This window comes from Calidris pugnax, unplaced genomic scaffold (assembly GCF_001431845.1).
Source record: "Calidris pugnax isolate Ruff unplaced genomic scaffold, ASM143184v1 scaffold30, whole genome shotgun sequence".
NCBI classification, from domain to species: Eukaryota; Metazoa; Chordata; class Aves; order Charadriiformes; family Scolopacidae; genus Calidris; species Calidris pugnax.
The window spans coordinates 293,071-318,402 of NW_015090776.1; the positions used below are offsets into that span (position 1 = coordinate 293,071).

The following is a 25,332-nucleotide window of genomic DNA, read 5'->3' on the forward strand; positions in this document are numbered from 1 at the left end:
CCTCCAGAGGTATCTGCAGGAACAGCTATTTCAATACAAACTGTCCAACTGATAACAGGTTAAATAAAGACTCGCTACAGGTCAACCAGAGAGACCCTGTCATGCACAATCAGGACCTAATCTTGTAGAAAGATTTAAAAGATTATAAGTGTTCCTCTCCTAAAAATTCTGCAGAACAGCTCCTCAGAATTTTACAGCAGGAAGAAATGAACGTGCTTCTGCAGGGAGGGGAGGCACATGTATGCTGTCACATTATAAGGGGTGAGAAAGAAAAAAAGAAAGCATCCATATTGTGCAGGGAGGGGAGGCACATGTATGTTGTCACATTATAAGAGGTGAGAAAGAAAAAAAGAAAGCATCCATATTACTCAATTAAAAACGTTACAGTTGTAAAGTGATTTAAAAGGAAAGCTTAACTGATTATAGATAAGTATCAAACAGCTGAGAATGTAAGATTTTCAAATGTGTTTTCTTTAAATTTAAAATGTAGATATTGTCAACATTTGCATATAACAGTTGGGTTTCTCAGATTTTCTTGAATTCTAAGTTGCTACGCTAATCTCTAGAAGAAATACAGAAACAGCATTCAACGAGATTTATTTACTCACTAAGTGTTAAACACAGCTGCACTTTTGCCATGTAATATCAACAGAGCTTGGTTTTTTAGACCCATTACTGTGCCCTATTCCTATTCCCTATCCTTCCTATTACAGGAAGATGACAAGTCAAATATTCACATTAAGCTCAGTAAAATTAACTGCTCTTTGCTTTCATTAGTCAAAGATGATGGACCACTATTCCAAAGCAAGTGATACAGACAGCCTTTGCTGTTCACTTTTTGAACCAATACCACAACATAAGTCTCTGGAGAAAGCAGGTCAGCAGTTGATGGAGGAGGATGCAATTGTGCATCACACTACAATGATAAAGGGCAGACAAATACTTTACGTACCTCATCCAATGCCAAAACTGGAAGATACTACTACAATGATAAAGGGCAGACAAATACCTCATCCAATGCCAAAACTGGAAGATACTTTAGCATTCTACTCAATAGATAACTATTCAACAAACATTACTAGATGAGGTGGATATATCATCTCTTACTGCTTGAGAAAGAAGTAAATGCACACTAATCACACAAGCACAGGACTGGGAAAGCTAACAGAGAGGGAATACACAGCTATGCATTAAGATTCATCTTAACCACTTCCCCCCCTCTGTAGAATCGCAGAGTGTTTGCACAACTTGACTTAAAAGCCAAACTTGAAGGGATTGACAAACTAAAATACGTCAGAGAAAAGTTTGCTAAAAATGGTGATTTCTTTTCTGCTGTTTGGACATTTCATAAGGTTACAGTCACCATCATGAAATCACGCAAAGAATGCTAATTTAATAAACCATTGCAACAATAAGGCCCATACCTCCCCTTTCACAAAGCCTAGAGGGAGTGAAGGACAATAATGTAGATAATTTTTTGTCCTCATCAGCAACCACAAGGGTAAACACATGGCAGCTTCTCCATGAATCACAATTTACTTTTCCGGATAATCTTCTTCCAAACTTATCTTTTTGAAAACACGGAGAGACCTACCTTCTCAGATACTTTGAGAAAACGAGAGTAATAATCTAACTCTTTTAAACCTTTGCATAAGGTTCCTTGCCTTTAATTGATTATATTCTTACAGCCACCTACCTTCACATTTTTACTGAATTTCACTGAATTTTTAGAGTTGGAAGGGACCATAGAGATCATCTAGTCCAACTCCCCTGCTAAAGCAGGACCACCCAGAGCATTTTGAACCTCAGTAGCCCCGGGTTTCCCTTTGATACGTATTACTTGATTTTACAGTGAAAAATTAAAAAGTCATTTCCCAATTTTACCAGTCAAATGGACTTGCTTTAGATATCTGCACACAGGCCAGATTGTATGAAATTACAGAGAATTCAATAGGCAGGTTCAAAATTGTTCAAGCCCACAAAGCCAATGACTTATGACTCACTGTAGTTCAGTTTACAAAGGCATTGAATGTTTATCTATGCTACTTAACCACTATGCCTTTAAGGATCTCAGCAATAAATAGTTAAAAGAAACAAACTGCTGAGGTGCAGGTGCCTTTAGAAAGGCCAAGTTAAGACAGACAAAATGAATGCTCCCAGCATCAAATTTTCTAAAAAAAAAAGAAAGTGCAATACCTGCTTTAGCTTCATATAAAAAGTTTCTGTGAAGGTTTTTCTGCTGAAGTACCAGAAGCGTTCGTTGGCAGGGTACACACGCACAACGGTCTCCAGCAAAAAGCGGACTGGCTCTACTACTTCAGTAACAACCATATCCACTGCCACAGTCATGAACACACGCTTATCTAAAACAGAAAAGTAAGCCACATATAGAAAAATGAGTCAAAGTTCAAATTTCTCAAAACAATAAATGGCAGAAGTAAACTTGTTTAAATAAAAATAAAAATATAAAAAAATATCTCTCCTCATAGCAGCAATACATATTTTTAATGCAAGGCATGGATCAGTAATCTTTAAAAATAATAAAAATAAAAAAATATCTCTCCTCATAGCAGCAATACATATTTTTAATGCAAGGCATGGATCAGTAATCTTAATCTATAGTAGCTCCACCTTCCTAGTACTGAAACATAACTCCAACTTTTTCAAGTAGAGGGGAATGCAGGATCAACGAACCAGAGGATGACAATGAAAGAGTCCAAGTGTATCTTACAGGTTTACAGTGCAAGAAAAGGGTTGCTGCTTCTAGAACATTCACCTCAGAGAGAGGTAGTAACCATTTTTCTCCATCAGAACTGACATCTTTCTTGCAGGAAGCACAGATTTTTAAAATAAACATTTGGAATCAGACATAAAGGATCCAAAGACTCTCTTGTCTTATGAGACCAAAGAGGCAAGTGGGCATTAAAAAAATAAATAAAAACCCCACAAAACCAAACCACACCACACACACACGAAGTCTAATCATAAACCAGAAACTGTGTCAAACTGCACAGTAAGAGTTTTGCCTATATGCTACAAGAAATAGTGTGGTTTGAAAATCCAACAGCAAGAACAGTGACAGTGGTTTTATATACTTTAAGCAACTGATGTGAGCTCTGCCTTGTTTCTGATAGGAAACAAACTCCAGATTTGCATTTACACCTTTTCCATCACAGAGAACATCAATTCTAGTGGTTAGAAACTGTGCTACATAATCAAGCACTGCAGTGTTTCACTTCCAGCTGCCCCAAGATGAAGAGATTGCAATGTTATTTGTAATCAACTCACCTCAAAACTAAAAGAATGAAAATAGCAATGCTTCGGATTTATACTGCTTTGGTGAGTACAGCAGGTGGAAAACAACTCCTGCATGCTTAGAACCAAAAAATTCCAGTAACCAGGGAACAGACACGTAAGCCCCAAACACTAATTTAACATCTCTGTATCAGTAACACACAGCTCTCTGAACAATTATGCACATTTCCATTTTACATATGTTTATATAGTGAAGTTCCTAGCCATGGACTTGGAACATGACGATGTATGTACTCAAACATATGCAGCAAGATTTCCAGGAGAAAATACATACATCAAAGCCATGTCAGGCAAAACAAATTTACAAATTATATTAAATTACCTTTAGGAGTTTCCTCATTAAGTACTAGAAACATGGGTGCATTAGGATTCCACATTCCAGTAATTACATAAGCCTTCCCATCAGAACTCTTCCCCATGGATTCCTAAAAATAAAAACATACAGGGTTCCATTAAAAGTCATGGTTTGAGCATGAGCTCAAAATCAAGAGATTGAGCATAGGGAGGCGAAATAGTTCTAGGAACTTCAGAGTAAGATTGTGCTGGCTCTAGAGACCACAATCCAAATAAAGAATATGAAATAATGGATTGAGAAAGGTTATAGGGAAATGGTAGAGAAAGAAGAAACATTAGAAGAGAAACATTGCATAAGAAAACGTAGACAAGATAGTTTATCAACATATTTTTTTTCAATATTTATAAGCATGAAAGTATGGTGAGATGTCCGCCACTCTACTTTCTGAGCAGCTGAGATGGTTGTTAGGAGAGGATGGGTTACAAAAGGATTCATAAAATTATACTAGCCCACAGTATACACAGAAATAGTCTAGAAAAAGAAAAAAACCTTAGCAGAGTAAGACCTTAACACCACCAACCCAAAGGTCAGGCTGATTTTTTCCCATTCTGTAATTACACCTCTGCCAGATTCTTCCTTGAGTTGCTCAGACGTGGACTTTTATTTGTAAATATGCCAATGGACTGGAATTCCAGTTCATAGCAACTTGAGATTTAAAGAGCCAAATTTCAGGACAGTATGCAAATAAAAGTCAAAACATCCACATACAATAAAGTTAATAGTAACAGCAACGCCTCTGTATCTGAGAAACTAATGTTAGCAAATAAAAACAGAAAAAAAATGAGCTAGTAGATGCAAACAGGCAAATAAAATAGTATTTGTATCTCTTGTTAGACAAGAGAACTAAATACTGATAGCTAGAATCATCAAAATGAGTATAAAAATGGAGTAGGTAAAACTAGGATAACTGTACAGACACAGAATGTCTGATTGGTTTAACTCAAGCACTTCTTGACTTGAAAATGGTTGCATTCTTATCCACAGCATGAAAGTAAATTGATATTACCACAGAAAGTATCATTATTTTGCAGTTGTTTTCTTGGAAGCAACTCATAAGAAATCAAGATTGTAAAGACAAGCGAATACTTCAAACTCTGAGCAAGAATTTCAATTCAAATGAAGCTAATAAAGGTAAAGTTTTCAGCATCTTGGAAAAATAAGGCCACTCTTTGATGCCCAAATACAACAATTATTTGCTCTAAATGTTAAGGCAAGATGGTTAACACCATACAGAAAGCTTAGTTATTTGTAATAACCAGCTGTCAGCTGACCTCATCAGTGCCTTCAACAACTGAACAAAAAACAGAAGCCACAGGTTTTGAGTTTAACCGAAATGTTTGACCCATCCTATGTAACAAGTTTGGTTTTAGTTTTAAGACATAAACCCCAGGATTTAAGAAACCAAAAAAAAAAACCAAACCACCCCAAACAAAAAACCAAACAGACAAGAGTTTTGGTTGGTTGAGTTTTCTTTGTTTTTTTAAATCACCTCCATCCTACTACATGGATTATAAGAGCTAAGTATTACCATGTCTAGTAAATGCATGTCACTGTTCTTCACATTTCGTCCAGGGCTTAGTAGCATCCCGAAGCACCTGTGAAGTTTATTTTAAAAAAAAATTTTAAAATATAATTAGCTTTTTAAAATGTAACAGTATTTTCTTGAACATAATGGCACAGCCACCTACTGCTTCTAATTTAAAGAAAACCTTTCTTCATGGTTTTCTGTTAGTGTTATGGCAACGGTCAAGAAACATCACAATATATATTTTAGCAGTGACAATGAAATTGTTTTCCAGAATGAAGATGACATAAATTAGTGTCTGACCTGTGAACAATTATTCTTAAAGACAACTTAGAATACTGAGCTTAAAGATACAAACAATTCCTATACATTAGTGATAGAGATTGGCAAGAAGAAATTCACTCTCTCCCCAGTCCACTTTAAAAATTGTTTTTCATACAATCATATGAAAAGTTACAAATTCATGCATTCTATAGCTCATAACATCACTGGTATAAAACATCATGTAGCATCACAGGCCCTTAAAAAAAAACAATGATGTGCTGAATTTTTAGACTTTCATTCTTTATTTTTTAAAAATTAACTTCTGTATTATACAGGGCCTTGAACTGCAGAATTCCAGCCCAGTTGTTTAACAACAAAGCATTCTTGATATTTTTAAGAGGAAAAAAAAAAAAAAGAATTCCAAAACATCCTTAAAACATTCACACTTTCAAACTTCCTGAGTATCAAAGCAACCACTCAAGAGGACCAACTTGAACTGCATTGCCTTGGGCCTTGCCAAGTGGTGTTCTGAGCACTTCCAGGAACAGAGAGTGAACTATCTCTTTTGGCAATCTGTTTCAATGCTCAACTCTTTGTACTGACAGGGTAATTTCCAGGGAAGTAATTTGTGCCCATTGACTGTAATCCTACTGCTCTGCACCCCCAAGAAGAGTCTGGTTTCATCTCCTCCATACCCTCCCACCAGGTATTCATATGCACCACAGATGGCCCCCTATTCCCAACCTTCTCCAAGACCGAACAAAGGCAGGTCTGTCATCTGGGCAACCCACTTATTATTTATATTTTTCAGCAAATGTAAATTGCAAGAGATTATTTGAACATTCATAGGTTAGCAATGAAGACAGAATAGTTTCACAGCTTTCAGGCAAGCACGCTGTATCATGAACAGAGATATAATAGCAACTATCATTTCAATAATGCTATTAACTGTAAAAGTCTTGAGAAATGCAATTACCACACCACATAGTAAGTTCACCCCCATTACATTTGGATATATGATTTTCATTTTCCACCTCATTACACTTAAACAGTAACTTCCATCCACAATTATATTTTTCCTTCTCCATAATCTTGCACTACTAGAAATAGAATAGAAATAAAAGTGGCAAATAAAAAAATAGACAACAATTTTGATTTATCTATATAGCATAATGCAGTGCCATGTAAAGCAACCAAGGTAGCTAAAATGCTAGGACTTATCTTTGACCACACAAGCAGGTTTCTCTGAGACACTAATTAGACCAGGCAGAATGTTACAGCAAACTGACTACTTATTATTTCTTAGGTCAAAACAGCTCTGAAAGGGCTATGATTTATTAGGGGGGGGGGGGGGGGGGGCTATAGTATCTTTTGCATTGTAAGTGTGGGAGTCGGGAATGAGTAACCCCTGCCTCTCACAGAAACAGAAACCTCTGATGACCAACTGTCTCCTGCTACTAGAAGAGTCAGGACTTCTCTTTCCACTAAGTTCAAAGAGCAAAATGAGTTCATGTGGATTCAGAACCCTCACTTGCAGAGGAGCCAGATTTTACGTAAACAGTTGCCAACATGTTCAGCTTCCGATTTGAGGAGGCTGAACCACACACCCAAAATTCAAAATGACCTGCACAGACTGTGGACCTCAGTCTTGCCACTTCTGACATGTTGGGTTTTCTGCACTTCCAGCTAGATACCAACTGGCTATGTGCAGGTGCGACACCGTGTTTAAATTCAGTTAGTTTCTAGACCCGCAAAAAAAGAACTGAAATTATTCTTCACTAATATGTATTTCTCTATATATAAATACAAATGCTATCCACAGATAAGACTGATGGTATTAACATGATCTTTAGGAGTCCCTAGTACTGCTAAGCAACCAGCCAATATTGTGTTTAAATTCAGTTAGTTTCTAGACCCACAAAAAAAGAACTGAAATTATTCTTCTCTAATATATATTTCTCTATATATAAATACAAATGCTACCCACAGATAAGACTGATGGTATTAACATGATCTTTAGGAGTCCCTAGTACTGCTAAGCAACCAGCCAATTCTGCACATCAGTTCTAAGGATACCACTCCAGTCTTTAACCTAAGCTATACCTATTTAACTTGGTAACTCTCCCGTATGATTAGTAGCATACTTTCAGAATGAAAGCCCATTTCACTCTTCATCACAACTTTCTTAAAGCCCCCTGATTATTAACCAGAATTTTCTTCTTTAATCCTGTGTACAACTAAGACCTGATATCCCACATTGTGAGACTGAACCTATGTAGTGACACCCAGGACTCAAACCTGGGAGACAGGAAAAAACATAATTTCTTTACCTGCTTTGACCTAGATATAAACAGGCAAAACCCAGGTCAAATAGGCCACAGAGGTAGGAAGGGCCAAAATAACTCAACTGAGAGTAACCTACTCTACCAACTTAACCCAGCCACAGGCCCTGCCTGAACACCAGGAGGTGGCAAGTTTCTCTGAGTGATACCAGGTTTACTCTTCCAGGACCATGAAGAAAGACTCTTTAGACCAGAGACCAAATTTCTTTAACAACATTTTTTTTGTATTGCAATTTCCACTCAGAAATATTTTTAAAGACACATTAAATTGCTTAGAAGCTCACTGTCTGATGTAACCTGAATTCATCTTTTATACTGGTTTTGAATTTTAATGTTATGCAGTGTAAGTACATAAAATAACTTACAAGTCTGTGTATGTCATGTCAATTAAACAATTGATTTAACAACATTTTTTTGTATTGTTATTTCCACTCAGAAATATTTTTAAAGACACATTAAATTGCTTAGAAGCTCACTGTCTGATGTAACCTGAATTCATCTTTTATACTGGTTTTGAATTTTAATGTTATGCAGTGTAAGTACATAAAATAACTTACAAGTCTGTGTATGTCATGTCAATTAAATAACTTTTTATTGGCAAAGCTTGTGGCGATAAAAAAAACAACCTAACTGAATATTCTGAACGAAATCAAAATTAAAGCTAATTTCCAAGGAAGTTAGCTTTGCTTTTTTGGGGAAAAAAACCAACAATCAAATACTATTCAGAAATGCTTAAAAGAGATTGTAATTCATTAACTGAATTCTGAAGCCAAAATTATTTAAATTAAAAACATATTGAAAATAAGGCTTTTTTTTAAAGCTAATTAGTAACAAAAGCACAATTTCACAACACCAAACAATGATGATAAAAAATTCTGCTGTATATTACTTATCTGAAATTTTACTCTCATTTTTTAAATATGAGCTTGAAAGCAACTGAAGAAATCAATCTTAGGTTCTGGAAGGACCGTGGGGCTTTTTTCTTGATTCTTCTGTTATCTTGGATTCCCTTGTCACTAAAATTGAATTCTTCTATTGTTACTCTTTTGATAAGATTGCCATCTGGTGGCGCTTGCTATTGTTAAAAATTGAGCTATTGAGAGGGAATTTCCTAATTATATTGTATAATACTTTCTACTAATGCAGTAACAAGAGGCTAGTGTTAATGAACACATTAACTAAGTTATTTTTCACATGCATGATCCACTTCTTGTGCAAATGCTTCGCACAAAAGATGAGATTATTCTGTCCAAAAGGGATCCCTCTCATGTAATTTCCAGGAGATACAGCATGAGTCATCAACCCTTGCAGAGCTCTTCATCACTTGAAGATAAAAATTAGGATAATTATAATAAACTACAAAGGAATCCTCCTCATCTTGAAGACTCCACCAAAAAAATTGCTGCTTCTAACCAGCATGGTGAGTCCAAACTTGTAGTGTTCCAGTAATCTAACAGATTAATATGCTCCAAGGTTTCACATAGCTCAGACAACCTAACTTGGTTACTTTTGCTAAACCTTGAGCTGCTGGTAAAGCAGGATTACAATAAATGTGTGGTTTTGCACTACTTAAAAGCAAGAGAAAACAAAATCAAACGCATTTGGATGTCATAGGTATCCTAACAGCACATTCAAAAAGACAATTAAAAGGAGAAAAGCTAAGAATCTTACCTTTCAATGGCTAGTTCTTTGTTTGAAAGTTGCTGAACTGTAATTACCACTTTCTTCTCAATTCCCTGTTTAAGTTTGAAATATAACTTATCTCTATCCTTTGGCACAGGGCTAAAAGAATAAAGAAATAAGTTTCTTTAGTACCAGTACAGAAAATTAACTGTTAAATACAGAAAAGAGAGTAGCAGCTGACTTAAACTGCTAATGGCTCAACTCATTGGAGGGACATTCTCTTCCTTTTTTCACAAGGTAATAAACCAGCACTGAACAAAACCAGACTATAAGCTCACGGTTAGTAAACTGACTGTCTGGGGGATTTATCAAACAAACATATCCAAAACCACATGGGATATTTTAAGGTTTTAAATTATAGAAAATATGCTATATACTGACTATGAAGCAAAAAATAAATAGGAAACTTTCACAGAATTGACTCTTATTATCAGCTCTCTCATCCATTCAAACAAAATCTTGCAATTAACTGTTAGGCAAGGAATACTTCGCTCCCATGTCCCATGTAATTCTTAGAGAAGTTTACATTTCCTAAATCTTCAATAAATTTGGAATTTAATAGCCTATTAAAAAAAAAAAAAAGAGAGACACCACTAGATTGCATTTACTCAAGAAAACTAGTTTGTGTAAAGTTTGTGACAGACTTCCTACTGTCTTCCTCAGGCCTCCCTTGAGCATCCCTACCAGAAATCATGTATTTAAAAGAAACTGATTTGAAAAAGGTATCCCGATTTTTAATCTTTTTACAGAAAAGATCCAGAGAAGAAAACTGTAATAGCAAAGCAACAGCTTCCTCGTTATAACGAGTCTATTTATGAAAAGAGGCCAAATCTATTATACTGCAACACAGCAGCAGTGCCTTCTGCAAGTAGCTATATACTTTTTTCCAAGAGATTTCTGTTTTTCTCTTTCCATTCACATTACCTAAAATTCCCTTTTCCATCATCTTCTTTGACTTCTAGGGAAACACTGAAAGTGTACACATCACTATCTGGAGTAGGAAGAACAAAGTCCTTAACATGATCAGATGCTTGTTTGGAAGACCGTTTAAATGCTGTTGAGAAACTATATAAAATCCGGCTGACCTGCAAAAAACCAAAAAAATAAACAATTTTATCAAAAATAAAAGAGTATTCTTAATAGAGTATTGTGATGTGGTTTTGAGGGACATAAAATTACTGTCACTTGCCTCTTATACTGAACACAAAGCGTGCCTCACATAACACAAAGCATTCAGTTCAGCTGTTTAATAACCAAGCAAATTCAGTAACAACATCTCCTATTTCTATTCATGTCACATTCCCTGCTTATGTAATACTCAGTAAGTTAATATAGGAATGCAACTCATCAGAGGACCTGAATAATGTACTTTTCAGGTTGTGTATTTAACAACACAACTTACAGCCTGCTCTTGCAAATGTCAAAAAACAAGGAGATTTCTTTTTTCAATCTCTTATTTTGCACCCAACTAAATTCTTTTCTCCCAAACTATCACATACTTCTTCCTAAGTATCTAGGGCAGAGCACTGTAAAACAATTCTTTGTAACTAACAAGGTCCACACTGCAACTTTAGTCTGAAACATAGCAAATAAGGCCTGAAAAAAATCAAAATATTTGTCTTAAACTTAAACTAAGTCTTCCCATTACAGTGCACTTTGGCATTTTATTGAAATTCTAAAATAAAAAGAAAATAATTAAATTACATTCATATTCATGTTTGACTAGCTGCACATTCTGTGAAATTCATTATATGCATTAATGTATTTTTCAAGGAAACATATACCGTTTCCATATCTTGAATAACTTCTTAAAATACCACTTGTATCCTTTTTACAAGTCACTGTGCAACACTAAATACTTACTGCCTCTTTAATCTCACAGGAGAAAACATGAATCTGGAACTCTTCAGTTCCACAGCTGCTTTCAGTAAATGCAAAACAGTCACTCTCTGAAGTCCCATTTTGTCCACGCACACAAAACAACACCTTATAGATTGGAAAAGAGGCAATCTCCACATTGTTTGATTGATCTATTATTCTGTCACGGGAAGATCAAAGGAAAAGGTCAGTAAAACAAACAGGCCTACTTAAAAGGCTTTTCTGCAATTAGATAAACAAATAACTAAACTGTAATTACTACTAAATTCAAGTACACAAGATGGGCAGCAGGAACAGAAATGTCAGGCTTTCCAAATTAAAGATGTAAATTTTTCTGGTTGTAACATTGGCTTAATTTCTTTTATACTCCATAATATAGACAAATACAGTATCTCTATATCATGCGATAAAAACGATTATTGCCCTGCAATCATTCATTAAAAACATGGGAGTAGACCACAGCAACTGTGAAAATGCAATTTGCATACAAAGATCAAAGAAAGTGCAACATTACAAAGGAATTAAATTCTGTTTAGGCAAACATTAAGAAAACATTATTTATTCTGTTTGGTTTTATTATTTATACAGGACTATATAGCTTAGGAAATGCCTGCTGCCATGTTCAGCTGAATAGTAATCACTGATCTAAGGGCTCATACAAAATTTTAAACTCCTCTCAAACTCAGAACTCAGAGAATATTTCAGAAACTTCAGAGAGAGAACAGGGGTAGCATACTTTCCAGTGTATCTCTTATTATCATATTTGAACAGAGACACAAGGAGAAAGATATGTTTTTGTTGACAACTGCCACCACCAACTATGTACTGCATGTTACATTTGAGCATGTATTTTGTTGCCTCAGAGGAATTTCTCAAAAATAACCATCGTCAGCAACAACTGTAGGCACAAATCCAGCAATTCTACTTCTCCGTTTGAGTAACAGTGTCAGAATCCACCTTTTATGTGTCTGTGCAAGAAACAAAAGAAACATTTGTATGTTACCTTACAGAGCCTTCTGGAATGTTTGGAACATAAAGCGTTACAGGTAAAGGGGCCCGACTTGAGGATTTCATGTTTGCCATGGCATGTAGAGCTTCTGGTTCATTTCGAGGGGCAGACACCTTTGTGCTACCTAAATAAGTCAGTTTGTTAAACAATACGCTGTCCTCTTCCAGGGGTTCACTGGGAGAAGATGGCCTTGGTGCAGAGATTTCTGAAAATGAAGAAACCATTTGTTTTCATCTTTACGCATTGTTTCCTGAAAGAGTTCCATAGCAAAATTTCCCACTTTTTCTTAAGAAAGGACCAGCTCCAATAGTAAGAAATCCATTCAGCAGCTTAACATTAATGTTAGGGCTATTCTGGTGCATGTTCCCAAGTACTGCATAGGGTCAAATTGCCTTTTAATAAAGTCTATTCTGGTGCATGTTTCCAAGTACTGCATAGGGTCAAATTGCCTTTTGATTTTTGGCATTGCTAGAACACAATTCTTCCTTAAGCTCTATTCCCCAGATGTTATTAAGTTTGCTTGTACCTCCCTTCTAATTCCTACTCATCGTTTTGCATAACGATGCCTCTTTAATTCTCTTATCTCATATGTCTTGTGTAGAATTAAATGTGGTTCACACTTCAGGGTAGCTACATTAACTGCACGAAACCATCAAGGAGCTGGAGAAAGGAAAAGGGTACCTGTTTGCTCCTCTAATCAGCAGAAGAGAAGTGGTTTTTTTCCACTATCACGCTACTATGGACAAGGGCAACACTGAGGGAGCTAATACTTCTGTAATACTAGGATTACAATAAAGGTTAAAAATTGGATTATTTCTACTGGAGAGCAGGAAAAAAAAAGTATTTACAAGTATTTTTTTTCATTCGTGCTAAGGGTTGTGCTCTGTTTGAAGCACATCAGCCTAAAAATCTTGTCAAGCAGGAAGCCAGTAGACTGGCTGTATTTTAGAACAGATCGTTCTAAAGTGCAGCATACATGTAATTAAGAGAAGGGTGTTTCCATAATGCATAAGCCATATATCTTATTCCACCACAAACTTTTTTTTTACTTCCCAAACAGATGCTATGGAAATTATCTGATACAATACCACAGAAATGCTCCACATACTACCGAGGGAAAAAGAATTCAAGGCCCACAGAGATGGCCACAGCCTTATTTTCCTAATATTTTGCGGGGGGTCAGGGTACCACAATCATTCTTAGCAAATATCAGAACTAAAGCTGTCCTTACTGATAACTGGTCATAAAACCAGGGCTGAAAAGTTTATCAGTTTGCTCAGGGTACATTTCATTTGTAGCTAGTACTGTCAATGATCACCACCCTGAAATTTCTCATAGTCCATCACCAGCATCTCCACCTTGTCTGTAGTCTATTTAGCAAGTTACCTGATACCAACTCCTAATTCATCTAGGGCTGAAAACAAAATGAAAATTATCTTGAACAGGAAAGCACAAAATATCAATCTGATGATAATCTACTTCTGTCTAAAATTCTCAACAAATCAGAAAAGGAGAGGAGGCTCCAGTGTATTCTCCACTGCAATTTTGGAATGAAGTTCAAGAAAGCTTTATATTAATTTTAAGGTTAACTTGAAACTGCATAAAGGAAAAAACTGCCATATATGACTGAGGGGGAAGCATTTTAGCAATACCTGTAGTAGAAGGGTCTAAAACAAGGTGCAAAGATGGTTGATATGTTTGACCTGATGACCTATCTCCAGCTGCCTGGCTGCAGGCATCACTGGAACCTTCTTGAAGAACAGTGAAATCATTCTGGTCTTTTTCAGAATCCCTCAGTATCTCTTCCATTGCCTTCTCCAGCTGATCATCTCCACTTGCAAATACCTGTAAGCAGGAGGAAACAACATTTTTTTTAAAGCTACTTGTACCTTTACTTTCACTATTATTTTTCAAACATATAGTCTTACTAATAACAAAAGTTAAGAAACTTTGCTAAAGAAGACAACATCCTAAGCATCTATAAGGCTGTATGATATTTAACAGACATCCATTTTACTAAATAGAACTACTCATGCCACGCTTCTGATACCCACTAAACATTCACAGAACATTGTCTCTTTTCCTTTTTAATATTTAATAGTACAAAAGTTGGACATCTTTATATTAGCAAACAATAACCAGTAAGAAAACTGTGTATTTTTATAAATTACCAACTTAAAGTAAAAACAAAAAAAGCTTAACATTTACTTTGATGTCAACTTCTCAGGTGTGCAGTACTAAAAAATAACCTCAACACAACTGAAAAGTTGTGGGCAGTTTAAATTACCAAAATAAAAAGTTACATTTCTTTTTCTAAAGTTTACTGAGAATATGAGAAACATCATTGTTCAAGAAATCCAATTTTTTTTAAAGATGTCCCGAATATAGCATCTTCTCCCTTGCTAATTCAGCTCATTTTAACTAGTCACTCATGCCTTTGTACCTAATCCTTATATTTCCCCTTCCTCAAGGTCTGCTCACTGAACTATTCATGCCCATGGAAAACAACAGACAGCAGAATTTATTCGTCAGAATATTGTCAAAGGACATTATAGACTTTTATCTATTTCTTACATAATTTTTCATTTGCAGAATCAGAGTTTCACAAGGTGATTAGTTTCGTCTTCCAGAAGGAAAGACACAGGGAGGACAGGGAGGGAAAGCACAAGGAGGACAAGTAACCTGGCCACAGCTGCATTCTTCCTCCAGAGTCACATAATAAGTTCAGCAGTCGAGCCAGATACTTGCACTCCCAGTTTCACATGGCAGTGGCCTGCTCTTCCCGCCCACCAGTCACTGCTGACAGCAATTTTCTTGTGTTGTACAGGACACTAATATCTACCTCAAAGCTTAGCACTAAGCCACACTGGAGCCAAAGATCTCAGAATCAACAAAATTAAATCAGGTATAATTCAATGTCTCTTCCCGTTACGTATAATGCACGTGTTATCACTTGCTAGTCCAACAACCATCCATCTAAAAACTACAGACCTCTCTTAAAATAGTAAGTTTGTATGTTTAGATCCTCCATTCAGAACAAAAAGATCAGACTTTGTTACGGATTTCTCTTAAAGAAAATTTTACTTTTTTAGTCATAGCCAATGCATTTCAATTGTCCCACCCATGGGAGGGGTGCAAGTGTAAGGAAACGGCAAGAAAATTGTAAAACACATTCCTTAGGGGAAAAAAAAAAAATACCATTTCAATTGTCCCACCCATGGGACAAATGTAAGGAAATGGCAAGAAAATTGTAAGACACATTCCTTAGGGGAAAAAAAAAAAATAAATACAGCCTTTCAAAAGTAGTATTTATTCAGATTAAAAAAACAAAACAAAACAAAACATGGCCAATAATAAATTTTCATCATGGATTCTACCTTTGGTTCACCTGCCTCTTTCCAGACATAATTACTGAAGAAGCAGCTAGTGTTTAATACAGACAGAAATAATCAGTTGTAAATAAATGCCGAACAGTTATGCAAAGACAGACTAAGTACTTATTGTCATTTCAAGGGGAACAAATTCCTATTGTTCCAAGTGGACCAAAACCAGTAAACAAGCTACTGCAACTGAAGTGAGGAATTTTGTAATTAACCAATCAGCTGTCACCAAAATGTAAAAATTTTCTGCTTTTTAGAGGTAGAAAGCTTTTAGGAAAGGTCTTAGTCATGCCTAAAGCAGTACTAAGCAAGAAAACTAAATTAAAAATTAAAAAAACCGACTCTCTGTGGCCTATTGCTATGCAGCCTAATTACATGCTTTTAAGATAACAACACCCAGAGTCTCTGGTCCCTAAAAAAAGAGTATTTCCCAAGCTTTTATCTGAAGCCCATTCTTTGAAAATCATTTTTTACTAATGTATAAATAAAAAAAAGACTAATAAAGCTGACTCCTGAAGAAGTTAATTAAAGAAAAACTGAATTGCCATTTTTGGACAGATTTACTTAATCTGTGCTGTTAATTTCACTGGCTGAAAATCATTTTTTACTAATGTATAAACTCACAAAATACTAATAAAGCTGACTCCTGAAGAAGTTAATTAAAGAAAAACTGAATTGCCATTTTTGGACAGATTTACTTAATCTGTGCTGTTAATTTCACTGGCAATTACAGTCCAAGAGTTTTCTCAAGCACACACAGTTATTTTTAATTAATTATTCAAAAGAAGTTGAAATCTTTTTATCAATATAAATCTTACTACACATTTAAAATGAAGTAATAGTAAACCTTTAGCCGAGGTTTTTCATCTTTTCCACAGGTGTCTTCAGATTGCTGATGAACCAGGACAAATTCTTCATTAATTAATGTGGATACAGTTTCAGAAGTCCTACTGTTTTTGCTAAATGATGTTTTGACTTCCATCTCAGGTCAATAGCCTCCTCCTGCCACAAGAGCCTAACAAAGAAGCAAAAATATTAAGTAATTTGTTTAGAAGCTATAAACAATATGTTAATAGGTACAATATGAAGTTATTGTCAAATAATATACGTAATTACAGTGCAAAAGTTTTCTCAAGCCCACACAGTTTTTTTTAATTAATTATTCAAAAGAAGTTGAAATCTTTTTATCAATATAAATCTTACTACACATTTAAAATGAAGTAATAGTAAACCTTTAGCCGAGGTTTTTCATCTTTTCCACAGGTGTCTTCAGATTGCTGATGAACCAGGACAAATTCTTCATTAATTAATGTGGATACAGTTTCAGAAGTCCTACTGTTTTTGCTAAATGATGTTTTGACTTCCATCTCAGGTCAATAGCCTCCTCCTGCCACAAGAGCCTAACAAAGAAGCAAAAATATTAAGTAATTTGTTTAGAAGCTATAAACAATATGTTAATAGGTACAATATGAAGTTATTGTCAAATAATATACTACCCAAAGTTATATGAACATAGTATACTATATTCTTCAAACTCTGATTTGATAAAAAAAAGGAATCTTTTTTTAAATAGCAGGAATGATTTTTAGCAGCTGTGTTAACAACTCTATGCATAGGTAACAGCCACTGCTATGAAATTATAGGATAACACATGAGGAAATTTACCTCACAGCTTCTACTTCCCCTGTTTTTAATCTTCCAGAGTTTGCTCCCTCTTCCTGAATTCCTTCCCTTTGTTCTCCCTCATTCGGGCATATTTCTTACCCAGAGTATCACACAGGTTGTGTGAAGATACAGGTTAACTAAACACTAATTTTCCAACAACTGCATATCAAAGTGTGTGCTAACCACATGAAAACATATTTAGCAATGGATTATGTTAGAATTGTTTTTATTGCTTTTTGTATCTATTGGTGATGAAGTCAAAGGTGATACTAAACCACAATCACATCCTTCTCAGCAAATTTATCTGAAACCACCTACAACAGAGCTAACATTAACCACAATACTCTAAAAAAAAAAAAAATAAACAACAAGAAAAACCCCAAAACCAAACAACAAACAAACTGTAAATATTATGGAAACGGAGAACAAGTTCTCCCCTGTCTACACAGCAAAAAATAAATCTAGAAAAAAAAAAAAGGGCAAAATAATGGTCAACCTGTACTTTACAAGCTCATAGAAAAATACAGAATCAAAACCATTCCTAGCACTTCAGAACGAGGACAGCTACTACAGGTATCCACCAAATAAAGACAGTATCACTTATGTTAAATTCAGAATGTCTTTCCTGATTCCTTGGGGAATGGAAAGCTAAAATGAAGAACACAGTACGACTTTTCATATTTTAAATGGATCTAGGTCTTTATATTTTTTGTGTTAAAAAAAGTAAAAACATTTTCAGATAGACTTGATAAACAGTATGCACTTCCAGATACGGTCTACTTCCATATCAGTTTCTTGAAAAAGACTATTCTGGCTGAGTGCTGGGAGTTCCTGTGCCTAAGACTCATGAATTTGGAATAGTCAGGTACAGCACGGGAGAAACAAACTGCTATTATCACCTTTGCACTGTGCCTAAGACTCATGAATTCGGATAGTCAGGTACAGCATGGGAGAAACAAACTGCTATTATCACCTTTGCAAGGCTTGAAAGTCCCCAAAAAGAGGCTCAACCAAATGTCTGTTGTGACTAGTGGACAAGGACAGGATTAGCTACACATTGCTTTTCACGGTAGTCCCAAGATGCAGAACTGTGCCATGCTTGCTTGTCAGTTACAGTTCCAAAACATCAAGTGATGAAGAAAAAAAAAAAATATAGGTCTAGGTATAGGGAACCACAAAAATGCACTTAAGAGACGACATGCAAGTTCTCCACTATCCTGAACAGGCATTACTTAACGTGCTAACTACAAGAGGCAGTTTAGCAACTTCAGACCAAAAAACAAGTGTAGGAACTAGACTACTTTCAATACAAAAAAATATTTCGTATCACTTTTGACATTACAGGCAACATGCTTTTGCTTTTTCACAGAAAGAAATAGACTTAACTACTTTCAATACAAAAAATATTTCGTATCACTTTTGACACTACAGCCAACATACTTTTGCTTTTTCACAGAAAGAAATAGACTTGCCTTGTCATAACCATTTATACATGCAAATCTATGAAAAGATTTTCCCTCTCCCTAACCTAGCCGATTTGTAGAGCATAAAAACTTGTTAGAAGATTCACATTAGAAAACCGTCATTAAACAAAAGCTATAATATTCAGAGAGTGATTACAAATTTGGATTAGCAGTTTAGCACACTCTGTTGTCTTCCATATCTCCAGACTAAGCATGAACACAAAAGCATGAATATTTTTCAGACAGATGACGTAAAGTGAGCTCCACCCAAGCCTAAGTAATGGATTGACCACTGAATTAAGTTTTGTTTCAGTGTTTTAAAAAAAACTTTGCTTTAAAGATATCTGTGGCAAAAGAAAGACAAGGTTTTAATACATATGATTTTAAGTATGTTATACACAGCTTATTAAGTCCATGTATTTTTAAACAAATGTCACATTGTAAAAACGTTGCTTAAGAACTTGTGTATTACTTGTAGCAAACAGCAATTCTCGCTAAAAAAATATTCATTTCAAAGTAAATTCTCAATACAAAGTGAAGATCCACTCTAATAGAACTCTTCAATGGCAATGAAAGAACATAAAATTTTGTTCCCCAAATACAGCATATCCTGAGTAATCATTAGCTCTGCAGTTACACTACCACTGGAGAAAACAGCAAAGGATGACTGTCAGTCTCAGCAGGAGCAACGCTCTAGTCTATCAGCAGCCTCTCTCCTTCCCACCCCATACCCACTATTGCTGAACTTCCTGAAGATGACAAAGTCTCACCACTACTTCTAGCACATTTGCAGAAAGGAGGCACAAAAGCTACTTTGACAACTTTTTTTGTGTTTGATTCTATTTAAATTTATTTTTTGTGCTTACTTATGGAAGAATAACACAGGAACTCCAATATAAGACCGTTCTACTATATTAATTATCAAAACACAAATGCATACTGTTAACATTAGCATATCACCAGTTCTTTCTGCAGTAAAGTAGGAACTGACAGGCACACTGTGAACGAGGAGAAGTTTTTGGTAGCAATATTTTAATAATAAAACCAGGGAAAATGTAACCTTTGTAAAGTCAGAGAAAATTATGGTAATGCAAGTAGAGAAGCATACCGATGTACAAAATATTTGTTCTTGCCCTAGGTGGATAAAAGAAGCTTAAGAGAACTCCTACTTTCTAAATTTTAATCAGAGAGACAAAGGAAATATTATAAACATTAGTTGACTGCAAGGAGTTTCTCATTCAGATCAGACACTTAAAAGCATACCATACACATTCCTGCAATTACATTTGAGTTGCAAGGCCTTTAATGTCCTTAGGAGTCTACTGCATGCTTGTCTTTACAATCAGCTTCAACTACCACATCCAGTGCAGAGACAGACCTTTTTCCATATGCAACTACATTAGCTGAAAAAATCACCACCCCAGACCCCCTAATTCCAGCCTTTCATTACAGCCTACTTGAACCTGCCGTCAGAATTATTCACATAAATGCCCTCTACCTCATTTCAGTCAAAACAAAGCCAAATTAGTTTCAGTTTAGTAGTAAAACATGAGCACTGATGGGTTAGACACTCATGAAGCAAATGCCTCAACCAGAAGAATGGAATTCTACACTCTTTAGCTCACACAAGCAGAGTTACAAGAAGAGCTCAGGCCTTCTGCTAAGACAACCTCTCGATGTCCATGTGAGAGAACTTGCCATGTGACAAATCAATAGCAGTACTCTATATCATTCATGGAAAATGTGTCTATTAAAAATGAAAATCTCAGAGTGAATACTGTTAATTTCCTACCCTATTCTAGTCACGTGCTATTTAGAAAGCAAAAGCGTATTTTATGATCAGTCTTTGATCAAAAATAGCTTTTAATGCCAGAGACAAACTGAGTACCAAACATTATGATCAAGTAATTTTTCAAATTAAACAACTTGAGTGAAGTTCACGTCAGAGTTTAAGAACATAACTGAGTCTCACAAAGATTATTGAGATTTCTGCTATCTTAAATTGTAAGCTACTTAGGGGCAAAAAGGTTCTATTTTTACATTATAAAGGCACACGATCTAATACTTCAATTACACACTTCTGACTACCTGAAAGAATCATGCAGTAAGCTTAATTGGGGAAGGGAAGGAGTAGAACATCTGAAGGGTTTTTTTTTTATTCTTCAGTAACAAGAAAAGAGACACGTGCATTCTGGACTTTCCAGTCACCCCCAGTCAATAAACAGTTATCTCATTTCCCTTTTCTTGTTAGCTTTAGTCCTATAGAGGACTTACTCCTTTTTCACTCATTACTGGGTTGTGCACTTGAATTCCCACTTAACCTACAAAAGTTAAGGAACAAATAACAATGTCACCTATTAGACATGTACAAAATCTAAGAACAGACCTCTACTACTAAACTCATAAATTATACGTCTCTTTTTTGATGAAAGGCTGAAAGTTAAGAAAGTAAGAATTTATTCTTGATTGCATTAGTCAGAACATATAGGCAGCCTACAATCACGTTAAGTTTATTCTCCCTACAGCCTACAATCACGTTAAGTTTATTCTCCCAAGTTAGCAGCAGACAATCATGGAATGGAATGGAATATTGTCTCATAATACTGATGAAAGACATTTTGCATTTGCTTTACCAATTTAAAATTATCAGGAGGGCAGTAAGCAGCAGAGAGGGGTTGACAGTCAGAGACAGGAAAGTCAGCAAACATTAATGCACCTCAGCTACTTTTGCACGAAGCCCAGCAGCTTAGTTTAAGCTGATAGTGCAGTTTACTTCCAAATAAACTAATGTGGCCAAGGTGTGAATACATACACCTTCTGTTCTGCCAACCCTGCTCCAAAAATTAAAACCTCAGACCAGATGGTAGCTTCCCAAACCACCAGAGCCAAGAATCAGTACTGCTCTTCCAACAATGCTTCAGAAAGATGACAACAAATTGTGCTCTGGAAGTTCTCTTCACAGTAAGACATACTGGGAAATATGTACTACTACCGCAAGGAAGTAATTTCAACAAAAGAAGCATCTCGAATAGTCATGCTCATTCCTATAGAGAAGATAATTTTTTCTCCACATTTATGACTATAGAGAAGATAATTTTTTCTCCACATTTTGATGAACAATAGCACACAGAAAAAAAAATCAGAAACCCAGCAACAAATACACAGGAGAAAATTCCCCTAAACTCAGCTGAATAAACACAAGTATGATAAAAGGTTAAAAGTTTTTAAAGTTACAATTTCAGAAAGGTCTTTAGGCAAACAGATTTTGAGACTAAAGGATTTTAGAGATACAAAGTAATTAATCAGACTTAACTACTTTTAAAAGGAGGCGGGGGGGTAGATATTGTTCTAAAAAATATCTGAAGTTACAGCAGTACTACAATGACTGAAGAAAAGCTGTTGCTTTTCTCTGTGAGCTTCATTGTATAGTTTTGGTCAATTCACTTCATCTCTCTGCTGCATCTCAGTTCCCAGTGGTTTACTTACATGAAGTCCTGGATAAAAGTTAGTTAAGTAATACTACTTGGAATAGAAGTGGTTTTGGGCCAGAGACCAGAACTTACTACACACATGTACTTACTACACACACTAAGCTATAGGAGGCCCAAACCTAGCAGCTTCCAGAAGGCATTCCAGGTTGACTGCAGCTCCCTTTACAAGGCAGCTTGAGCAGCTGAAGAGCAAGAGAAGCTGAAGAACAGCAATCCTGGAAGACCCAGGTGGATTCAGCACTGTCGAGTAAGGAACACAGGACAGAAAAGCTCCTAATTCCTTTCCTCCCTTACTCTTCCATATATTTCATATTGAATCTAGACTTGCAAAAACGTATCACATACAGAAAGACAAATACCTAAGTAGTGATGTATGTCCACGGGATTGCTGGGCAGAGTTGCTCAAGACAGGGCACTGCTGGCAGCACACAGCCACTGTAACAGGAGAAAAGGAATCAAAGGAAGGGTAACTGCAAAGCAGCTCCCTCCTGGAAAGTCAAACTTGTTTAGATTCAAGAACCTCCTCCTCAAACTGGTCCCCAAAAGTAAATACCAATTTTGACATGAACCAGTCTTTTGAAGCAGTTACCAGACATTTTTTGGTTTTGCACTCAACTAAGTATTCCAAAGTTACTGCTCAAGTTCAGCGTTGGTTCCTACCAGCCATTTTTTGGTTTACTTTCAGTTTGCACTCAACTAAGTATTTCAAAGTTACTGCTCAAGTTCAGCGTTGGTTCAGGGAAAAAAAAATAAAAATATTTTATTCTATTTTTGTTTCAGCATTATAACAAACAAAAATCAAACAAAAAAAACCCTGATAAAATATAGAGCTATGAAATAAAAGGGAAAGACCTTCTAATTTTGTTTCAGCATTATAACGAACAGAAATCAAACAAAAAAAAACCTAATATAGAGCTATGAAATAAAAGGGAAAGACAACAAAAAGGCAAGATAAATGTTGATCTATTTATTTTCAATAAGCAACAAGAAACATGTTTTAAAAGGAAGCTTCCTGCCTTCTTGAAAGAAGGCAGTCAAGAGCATGCTAATTCATACTTTCTTTTATCAAACAAACAAAATCGGGTCCTGTATTAAAGGCAGGCTTTCAAAGCCATATTGTTTGCCTCATGATCTCAAACCACAAATAAGATACTGCTAAATAAGTTCTACCTATTTCAGAACTAAGGTTCCTCAAGGGCATCCCTGGGAACTTTCTGAAAAGGAAGTCCCAATACAGCAATACAGAGATTCATCTTCTGCTAACAGATGTCTGAAGCACAGATGTACGTGGAAAAGCATAGTTTATTCCCTTTTTTTGAACCACACAATACAACACATGACAGCAAAAAGCACATTAAGCTAACTGAACCTGCAATCACAGATGCTACGTGACTCACATTTCTAGCTCACTGAAGTGATGTGGTTACACTCTAACTTGCCACTTAGGGAACTGGAAGCTGGACAGACACTGGCAGTTACACACACACCAACACACACACAACCGAGTGTGTCAGTCACAGCACCTTACTATTCAGAAATGTGTCAAAACTATGTGTTAGCTCTCACCCCACGAGCTTTCTAACATTAATGAGGGGCATACCTTCCCCAGAAAGCTAAAAAATGCCTCAAATACACAGAGCTTTCCTTTCTCAATGCCTTCTTACTCACACTAAGCAACTTCATAAAATTCCTTATCGTATTGTACGTTGAACCATTTCACCCAAACCCCTTTTCTTCTCTATTAAGTGGACTCATAGATGTAAGAAAATACTAGGTTTCAAAAAATCATTTTAAATCTCACCAAGAACAGCAGCACTGTAATTTTATCCTTAATCTCAGCTTCTCTTTGTGTAATCTTTATGCAAGAAGCTAAGTCTCTATGTTCACACCAACTACTGGTTTATTATCCATAAATTGTTTCCCAATGTCTTATCTCTGCCAGTGAAAAATTATGTAAAGCACATAGAGGAAAAACAAACAAACAAGCAAGCATTTACTTGAATTACTGATACAGTTTACCAAGATTAAATCAACCTAATACAGAGAGATGACTGCTGTATCACTATATTTTAAGATAAGTATACATATATGTTTATAAAAAAATATCTCATTTCCATGAAAGCGATGTTAAGAGCAAAAAGAAAAAAAAGAAAACCCAAATAAAAAAAAACCAAACAAATTCCCCCAACTAAAAAGTAACCACACAGCTTATTTTGGCAACACTCTCTCCTCTGTGAAAGCAAACAACCACTATGTAGGCAACAGCAAATAATTAGTCTGCTCATGGACGGCAAACTGTTTTTAGTTGTTGTACCGGGTGCCTAGATACCGAGGTTTTGCAGACTGTTTTCACATGTCAATTTTATAGCCAAGGAATAACAATTTAAGGAAAACAGAGTCAAAAGAACTACACAAGCAAGACAATGTCTACCCTGCTTCAAAAACATACTATATCCACATCTCATCAAAGGAATTATAATAGGCACTTTTTGAACAGATTGCACTATGAATACTGAGACATTTCTTATAAAGGACAGAAATAGCTTTCCTGACTTGAATATATGGATTATGCATATACCACTGAACCACATAAACATTATAAGGATTCATAGTTTGGAGTCTCTTGGGGAAAAATCCTGGTTTTATTCATCTTAAAGCTATGATCATCAGGGTGAAGAACACTTCTAGAGAAATGGTAGGTATGTGGTTGGTACTTAAGAGGAACATGACTCAGGCAAGGAAGCAGCTGACGTTTACAGCCAAACAGAGAAGCACCATCTTTCCTCTTCAGCAGAGATCGTCAATCACTGCAAGTGAAGGAAGTGAAGACAAGGAAGATGTGAAGCAAATTTAAAAAAAAAAAAAAAAAAAAAAACACACCAAAAAACCCACACAACAATCCCACCGATCTGAATCCCTAAAATTTACATATTGAGGGAAAGAAGTATTATGAACACTAGAT

General features: G+C 35.7%; 1 protein-coding gene across 1 annotated transcript in view; it reads right to left on the minus strand.

Moving 5' to 3' along the window:
• The window catches only part of LOC106890775 (rab GTPase-activating protein 1-like), a 273,774-nt gene that overhangs the window by 234,772 nt on the left and 13,670 nt on the right, over positions 1 to 25,332 (minus strand). Inside the window, exons 3-11 of the mRNA XM_014946791.1 lie at positions 16,984 to 17,151; positions 14,024 to 14,216; positions 12,366 to 12,576; positions 11,348 to 11,522; positions 10,409 to 10,569; positions 9,473 to 9,583; positions 5,199 to 5,265; positions 3,638 to 3,740; positions 2,197 to 2,363 (exon numbers count right to left, since the gene is read on the minus strand). Coding sequence (XP_014802277.1) covers positions 2,197 to 2,363; positions 3,638 to 3,740; positions 5,199 to 5,265; positions 9,473 to 9,583; positions 10,409 to 10,569; positions 11,348 to 11,522; positions 12,366 to 12,576; positions 14,024 to 14,216; positions 16,984 to 17,118 — 1,323 coding nt within the window. The 5' untranslated portion in view covers positions 17,119 to 17,151. The remainder of the gene's footprint in view (positions 1 to 2,196; positions 2,364 to 3,637; positions 3,741 to 5,198; positions 5,266 to 9,472; positions 9,584 to 10,408; positions 10,570 to 11,347; positions 11,523 to 12,365; positions 12,577 to 14,023; positions 14,217 to 16,983; positions 17,152 to 25,332) is intronic.